At 34.3% G+C, this 8,808-nt stretch overlaps 1 protein-coding gene across 1 annotated transcript in view; it reads right to left on the bottom strand.

The window, feature by feature from the left end:
• Nucleotides 1-889: 889 nt before the first annotated feature.
• The window catches only part of wasf3a (WASP family member 3a), a 17,254-nt gene continuing 9,335 nt past the window's right edge, over nucleotides 890-8,808 (bottom strand). Inside the window, exons 4-9 of the mRNA XM_016451941.1 lie at nucleotides 7,544-7,697; nucleotides 7,332-7,449; nucleotides 6,260-6,429; nucleotides 3,942-4,229; nucleotides 2,569-2,876; nucleotides 890-1,429 (exon numbers count right to left, since the gene is read on the bottom strand). Of these exons, the coding sequence (XP_016307427.1) occupies nucleotides 1,272-1,429; nucleotides 2,569-2,876; nucleotides 3,942-4,229; nucleotides 6,260-6,429; nucleotides 7,332-7,449; nucleotides 7,544-7,697 (1,196 nt within the window). The 3' untranslated portion in view covers nucleotides 890-1,271. The remainder of the gene's footprint in view (nucleotides 1,430-2,568; nucleotides 2,877-3,941; nucleotides 4,230-6,259; nucleotides 6,430-7,331; nucleotides 7,450-7,543; nucleotides 7,698-8,808) is intronic.

The following is an 8,808-nucleotide window of genomic DNA, read 5'->3' as shown; positions in this document are numbered from 1 at the left end:
CTACTTTGTTTGGCCTTCCAAAAGAGGATGATATCCGCTTTGTCATGCCTAGAGCTGATCCGTGCTGGTCGCAGAGGAAAAACATCAACTTCGCGCTGTGGATCACCGGATTGGCTTTCACCGTGGACGACGCAGAGTCCAGCCCGGGGTCGTCACATGTGGTTGCCGCAAGCCTCCTTTGTCAAATCCGCCGGGCGCCGCTCACTCAAGCCGCTGTGTGTTTCGTTGTGAAAGTGAAACTACTTTGTTTGGCCTTCCAAAAGAGGACATAATGTTTGTAGTCTGTAAGTACGTTTTTTATATTTAAAGAATTTGTCACTGATGATTCAAACGCGAGTTTGGGCAGTGTAGAGTAGGCTTGTTTTTTGTCATTTCTCCGATCACAAATGCAGACATGGTTTTATGTTTACGCGGCACAACTTCTTACTTGCACTTTCTTACTTTTTTAGTTATTTAACTACAGCAGCTAATGAATCTGAGCATCATACACAAGTGTTTGTTATAGTGTCACTTATAAAGACAGACAGTAATATAATTTTTTTCAGTGTAGCCATTTATTAATATGAATTCTTTATCATTTTGTCCTGAACGGTTTTTTTTTTTTTTTTCATCTTTCTAGATTTCTTGAATTTAGAAAGTCTAAATCTGGTGGCCAGTTATTAACCCGAGATTTAAATTTGTAATCACTCAATAAATATTTCACTTTGACATAAATGAGAGAGAAGTTAATCTGCAATTCTATAATGATTTATGAAGATATTGTAATAGCATTAAATTCTGTCATGTTGTACTTAAATTCTATCATGCTCTGAATTAATTTAATCACTCTGAAAAAATAATTTCTTTAACTGCAATAAAATGCCATGGAATTTGGATGGAAAGAGAGCAAAATTTATTCACACAGGATTTTTTTCACACAATAATTTCTTGGTACAAGCGGAAGAAAAGAGGTAATAGAAAAATAAAGCAATAAATAAACATACATTACATTAGCAGATTATTCAACTGAATGAATATTAAAATAATAAAAACAGACAATACTGAAAGTCTTTTTAAATTAACGCTTTAAATATCTCCTTTCTGTAACTTGAACATTGAACTTTGCATAAGAGACTGCTTTAGTTTCTTAAGGTCTATATATTACCTAAACATATTTTGAGAAATTGACATCATTCTCAATGATCAACTATATGTAGGTATCTGAAGGTGAATGTACTTTCATACTAAAGAGGAAGGTCTCTATCTACTTTTGTGTGTGTGGTTGACCATAATCAGTCAGACCATTCATTCTCATCGAGTTCTGAGTCGTCTTCTGAGTCACTATACTCCACTGCAATGCGGCGAGAGAGTATAGTAGCCACATCGTTTCCTACCGGCTCTCTTTTAGCCTGCTGTTCTTGTTGCTCCTGTACTTTCTTTAGTTGAATACCTGAACACACACACAAAAACACATGTGAACACAAATAACACAAAATGCATGTTTACTGCACACACAGTCGTTTGACACTCCTCAATCTTAACATAGCTGTTGAGTTTTGACTACACAACAAAAACTAAAATGATTGAAATGAATTAAATGACTATATATCAATTATATGACTATCAACAAAGACACCTACTGTACATTTACATGTAAGCTATATAAATATTACAATATTAATTGAAATCTGGTCATAATAAAAAATTCAAATAATCCAATTAAAATTATGTAGAGTATCATATATGAAAAAGAAGTGTGCTTAATTGTATTGAATGTGCGCATGTAGTCTACTTCAAATATTAAAAGTATATTTTTAAAAATATGTAGTTGAATTAAATGGCAACTTAAATGTACCTAAAAGAAGTCAATTTTCATGACTGTTTCTTAAAGCGCATATGTATACGTTTAAAAATGCACTTTGTAATAAAGTCAAATCAAAGGTTTTACTTTAAAGTTAATTTTTAATAATTACATTTACATAATCTTTTGCAACGCTTTAAAGAAGTAAACTTATTTTGACGTTGTCTAACATACTAAAGTACATGTGAAGTACTTAATTATAATTTAACCAGAATGTATTAATTGATATTACATTTAAAGTTAATATTTTTAAATGTACTAATTGCAACTTCATTATTATAAATATGTAATTACAAATGTATTTAAATACATGTCAAGTATCATTAATAATGAAGTATATTTTAGTGTACCATAAATGTTTGTCAATACATTCGGGAGCAAAGACAAAGCAAGAAATTATGAAATTACATATAAAGATGTAATTATGCCCTATTTAAGTTGGTCCAAAAACACTCTAAGGTTCAGCTAATTGCATTTAATATAAATTTACACAATGCATTTTCAGTTACACACATAACTAAGTGTCCAAAACATTACATTCAGTTCACACTAAAGTATATTCTTTTAAAATATGTTATTTCCATAATAACTACTCTTTTTAAAAGTATGCTGAAGTGTACTTCTTTTTTACAACAGTGCACTGTACTGTGGTCATGCTAAAGTATGCCACCATGGACAACACTCTCCTGTTGATGTATATAAAATATGCACAATCACACTCCACTTACCCATGCGTATTGCTGAGAGCAGGTCACTGCGAGCGTCTGTGACAGGCTGCAGAGTTAGTCTCCGTCCCTCTCTAAGTGCTACAGGATGAGGAGGTACGGGAGGTGCTGGAGGAGGAGGTGGACCTTCAGGAGGTGAAGCTAAAACAGGTCCAGGAGGTGGCACAGGTGGAAGAGGATACTGTAAGGCTGATGTGATCGGTCCAGGATGAGGAGTAGCTGGAGGTGAGGCAAAAGTCGTCTGTGCAGATGGAATGACGGGACCCGCTGGAGGGGGCGGAGGGCCTGAACTGGCATAGTACTCCATCATACTATAAGAGAGAAAAAGAGAACTTGAGAAACCTAGTTTCTGAAACCTCTCCAAGTAACCTCTACATGGACCAGCATACATGGTCACCAGCATATATTTTGTTTTGGATACAGGCTTTTTACTACTGGCATGAAGTCTGGTCCACTTTTTAGCCTTTTCAGGCCAAGAACTGCCTACTTATGGGGTGGGTTCACCTGAAATAGTTTATAAACCAGAATTAACCAAAAAAATTTGCAGAAATATTGACTTCATAATAAGAACTTGTGTTAAAAAGTATGAAGTACCTATTATTTGACAGCCATAACTCCAAATTATCTTTCCAAAATCTTTCTCAAAAGCACTCACTGTATCATTCCTGTACTTTTTAAACAAAACTTAAGTTTCCAGACTAACTTAAGATCCTGCTCCATATTCTTTTTAAGATCTGTAACGGACAAGGTGGCTCCTTATAATTCTAAACATGGGCAAGTATTGTTGTGCAGTGCATCTTTTTTCTACGCCCATGTTAACAGGTTAGGGGTACTTATTAGGGAAATAATATACTTTAAAAGAAGAATATACTTATTTTTAGATATATAATAGCATGTTAATTGCAATTTAATGAAAATGTATTATACTTTACATTTATATTAAATGCAAATAGCTGAACTTGTGCTGTTTTGAGCCACTTAAGTACATCTGTTATAGGGTTGAAGTAAACTGTCGAATGTACTGACAATCATTTATGCTAAACTAAAATATTCTTTAAATGCCATTTCTATTGAAACTTGTATGTCATGTATTTAAATGTATTTGTTATTGCAATTTAGTACATTTAAAATAAATTGATTTTAAAAGAAATATCAAATAACCCACTACAGTTAAAATGGTTTTATGTACTTTGATTATAATGCAAATGTACTGTAGTATATTAGTCAAGATTTCATCACAACAAAAATGATATATATGTTGTGTGTGTGAGGTGGGACACTATTGCATCGCAGCAGACTTTCAGCATTCTGATACATTTTTGAACACAAAACTACAACATCTCATTTTTTAAAGAGTCCCACATGTTTGCTGTTACCTATATTCTGTTGGAGGAAGCATGATGGTTCCATTGACTCCATTTTCAGGGGGTGGGTACTGTGGAGGAGTTGGATGTGTTCGAGCGAGTACACCCACTCTGTAACCTACATCAGCACCCACACCTACACACACAGGCCCTTCAATGCTGTGGTACTCATGCTCTACCCCGCCATTTGCACTAGATGATGCTGTCTCCACAGGCATGAAGGGATGCGGCTGCGCATGAGTATGGCTGGCACGTGCTTGAGCGTGACATGCTTGGACTGGGTAGCTGTTTGGATGTGGTCTGTTGAAAAGATGATAAATGCAATACATTGCAATAATGCAAACATTGAAATAAAGATTTTTGACTAACTGAACCATAAGAAATGTATAAATTTCATTTATTTAAAATAATTATAAAATACTCAATACAAATATGAACTACTGATCAAAAGTTTGGAATAACTATGAAAATTATGTTATTTATTTTTGCTCATGATGGCTGCATTTATTTTAACAAAATATTGTAAATATATTTTTAGATATTTTATTTTTAACCATTATTTTTTGAGGAATCCTGTGAAAGCAAATATCTACACACAGTTAAATGAATAACAGGTAGACTCTATAAACAGAATTTGTGACTCTTGTAGAAAATTTCTACTTGTTCTGCTTGATGAGGTTAATCAATCAATCAATCATGCACTTGTGCTCTTTGTTTTATTTTATTTCAGCACTTAAAGTTGGCATAAATCGGAAACTGCGATCATCTTTTCGAAGCCAAACAGCTTTTGGAATGAGGAAAACTTTAGGGCAGGAAGAGATTTGTTTATCAGAAATTGACTGGATTGTTGGATATGAGTGATGGGTTACTGGAGGTTAATAAATCATTTTAATACACACTGCAATATTCCATAAAAATAAGAATTGTCAATTTAATTGTAACTTTAAACAACTTGGTAACACTTTCTATGAAGCCCATATTTATAACACATTATAAGGGTATTCTTAAGGCATTATAATGAATGCATAATGCATTATAAAAGACCTTATAATATGTTATATCATTTTATAAATAATCATAACAACAATTATAATACATTATAATGCTTACGCATTTGTGGTTATACGTTTTAAGATTATGATTATTTATAACACACAATGAACACCATATTAAATCTACTTTTACATTTATAATGACATTGTTTATTTAAGATCTGCACAGTACCTTACTTCATCTTTTAAGTGGTTAGGTGCAGAGTGTTATTTGAGTGTTCCCTGTGAGGCTAATATTAATTTTAATGTGAGCTAGTTATACTTTCAAATAATAAAAATGCAATGTTTATATGTTAGGTTACATTTTATTTTGATGGTCCCCTTAGTCTATTGACTATAAGCAACTTTGCAACTACACGTCAACTAACTCTTATTGGAGTATTAGTAGACTTAGGTTAAGGTTAGGGTAGGTAGAATGTTGACGTACTTGCAAAGTTGCTTATAGTCAGTTTGTCTGTTGGGGAACCATTAAAATAAAGTGTTAGCATATATTTAGCAGACATACTACTAATACTCCAATGACTACTAGTTGACATGTAGTTGAAGAGTTACTTATCAACAGCTGTCTAAAGGGTACCATCAAAATAAACATACTGATATTACAATAAAAATAGTTATGTGAACACGTTCATCTGATTTGATATCTGATCTTATGGCTGTTTGAGAAAAAATAAATATTATTATTACTAGGTCTTTGATTGCTTTAAGTAAAGTAGCATAAGAAAGATGGCAAGATATCAGACTTATAATACATTATAACTACAGTATGAGAAATAAAATCCATTGTAACTTAAATGGATGCAATGTGGTCACTGTGTGTTATAAATCATCATTCTCTTAAAAGCTATAACCACAAATAAGTAAATATTATAATACATTAAAACTGCTCTTATGAATATGAATAAGATTATATGCATTTTTTATAATGCATTATGCATTCATTATAATGCCTTAAGAATACCCTTATAATGTATTATAAATATGGGCTTCATAGAAAGTGTTACCAACAACTCGCCTTGTGTCCTTGTGCATATCATGCCAGTGTGTATTTTGCATTGTGTGCCAGTGCATGTTATGTTTGCATTGCGTTGTCCCTTTCACTTTCTTTTAGTGCATTACTGTAGCCATTATTATTTTCATAAACCCTGACTGATGAGTTGATTTTTTTAATGGCAATATGATTATTATTGCACAAATGCTATTTAAAACCGCAGACATTTTCTTTAACTAGTATTTTATACCATAAGGGATAATTTTGGGCATTGAGAGCTGACAAACCTGCCGTCTGGAGACAGCGAGCCCTCAGACGATACACCCCTGTGAAGTGAATGATAATGACGCAGCTCCTTATCAAGAGCCATCATGTTCCATTCTTGTCTGCAGTTATGAGCCTTACGAACCTTTTTCACCTCACGGGGCAATGTACCATCAACACACCGCTTCTGCTCCTGTGTGAAAAGAAGAGAAAGTGAGGACATACTGAAGATGATCTAAGTGATTTGTATGTTAGCTTGAAGAAAAAAAACTTTTTCTGAAAGTTACTTCTGAGCAATACATTTTTCATCTGGCAGAAAAGAAACTGAATAGGTCAAATAGGCAAAAGTCCTTAAAGCAATAGTTTACCCAAAAATAAAAATTCTCAGACCATCCAAGATGAAGATAGAGTTTGTTTCTTCATTGGAACAGACTTGGAGAAAAATAAAAACTGCGTGTTTGTAAGAAACAAATCCACCATTAAGATGTTTTTAACTTCAAATCATTGCATCCGGCTAAAATATGAGTCCTATAACCATAATACTGCTTTGTCTAGAGAAAAATTTGTCTAATGTAAATCATGATATGTACAGATCGAGCACTGTTTACAAGAGGAATCAGTCCAAGACAGTTGTGAGAGAGCAACAAGGAATAAACTTTACTGGAGGAAGCGTTATTATGGATTATGGACAGAATTTTGGACAGAAGTGATGGTTTAAATTTAAAATGCCTTGATGGATTTGTCTCTTACAAACACACAGCTTTTCACTTCACAAGATGCTAACTGATGGACTAGAGTTGTGTGGATTACTTGTGGATTATAGTGATGTTTTTATCCGCTGTTTGGACTCTCATTTTGTCGGCACTCATTCACTGCAGAGGATCCATTGGTGAGCAAGTGATGTAATGCCAATTTTGTCCAAATCTGTTCTGATGAAGAAACAAACTTATCTATATCTTGGATGGCTTGGGAATGAGTAAATTTTAATTTTTAGGTGAACTATTCCCTTAAATTCTTAAATGTAAGCCTAACTTCTTTAGCAAGAATGTTACCAGATTAACAGATGAAAAACATTTAAAAGAGTAATTGCTTTACCCTATGTTTTCTCTTCTCTTTTCTCTTGTCCTCTGTGTCTTGAAGCATTTTTTCCTTCCACAAGTCAAAGAAATAGGAGGGGTCTGTGTAGAACTTAATTCCATCAATATGGTCATCCCTAGATAAAACAAAAACATATTTATAAACCTATAATGCATCTTGAAGAAGAAGAAGAAGAAGAAGAAGAAAGCATAGGCTACACACAAACACACCTGTAGGCAGAGAGTATGTTCAGAGGTGGTGGTTTGTCGCTGGTGTTGTACATCTCTGTGATGGGGGTTGGAATGCTGCTCTTTGTCACCACCTGCTGGTCTTGAACAGTAGAGCTTTTAAAGGCTTTACGCATATTAATATCCTGGAGTGAAACTGTGACAAAAATAAAACAGAGTGATTATTACACAGAGTACATCTCGCCGCACTCCACAGATTTTTTTCCAAATTCCCAAACCAACATTTGCAAAAATTCTGCACCTGCTCTATATTATCTCTGAGTTGAATATGTTTTGGTTTAACAATTTGTGTTGTTGAAGTTCCATTAAACACATTAACCATCATTAAATCAATTCCACGTTTTCTTTAAAAATGAAAACGAAAAAAAGAAAATTAACTCTGGGCCTGTCTATCATTTCTGTATCATGCTGCTAATCAGTGGTATTGAGTTTGATATTGTTTTGTTGGCCTTACTGTGTCATTTTTTTTCACAATCCCCAGTCACCAGCCCTGTCACTACAGAACTACATTTCCCAGCATCCCTCCTGGTTCCCACCTGCACTCAGTCAGCCATGTACTCACCTTGAGTCTCTTCAGTTACACTTAGTGATGGGCAAATTAAGCCACATGAAGCACCAAGACTTTCCTCTGACTGTTCAAAGCTTTGAGAGTGTCAGAAACAGTGCCATCTGGTGGCTGGTAAAAAATAAAGCAGCAAAAAGCCTGTGAAAGACGCCCCCTAGGACAAAGCACCCATATATGAATTGCATTTGGCAAATATTTGATTTTCCTAAAATAATTTGTATTCTTCATATTACTTGTGTGACTGGGTATTTAAAAATATAACTGAATAAGATCTGTGGGTTCAAACATTCCGACACACAAAGTGTGGACTCTGTGTGGACTGAAAGTGTGGCTTCATTTGTCATTGATCACGATTTCTACGTTAACAACACAAGCCTCGGATCGAGGCTTCATCAGGCACACCCATTTATTCTCAACACAAACTCCGATGCCTCGGTTTGAATGTCACATCACTAGTTACACCAGACAGCACCTGCAAAGAAAGGGATTGTTATTCACCTAGCAAAGTTTCTCAAATCATTCAATTAACTTATTTACTCAACTCGGATCACGTGAATTTCTGATATTCCTACTAATAAAGACATGGTTGTACATTACCTCTGTGTCGTCTACTTCTGTTATTGTGACAGAACACCAGATCATAAGTCAAGTCAAGTCAAGTCAAGTCTGCTTTATTGTCAAT

The sequence above is a fragment of the Sinocyclocheilus anshuiensis genome, unplaced genomic scaffold, assembly GCF_001515605.1.
Source record: "Sinocyclocheilus anshuiensis isolate Anshui unplaced genomic scaffold, SAMN03320099.WGS_v1.1 scaffold431, whole genome shotgun sequence".
Lineage (NCBI taxonomy): Eukaryota > Metazoa > Chordata > Actinopteri > Cypriniformes > Cyprinidae > Sinocyclocheilus > Sinocyclocheilus anshuiensis.
The sequence above is the reverse complement of the archived record's forward strand: the minus strand, read 5'-3'. Positions and strand labels throughout refer to the sequence as shown.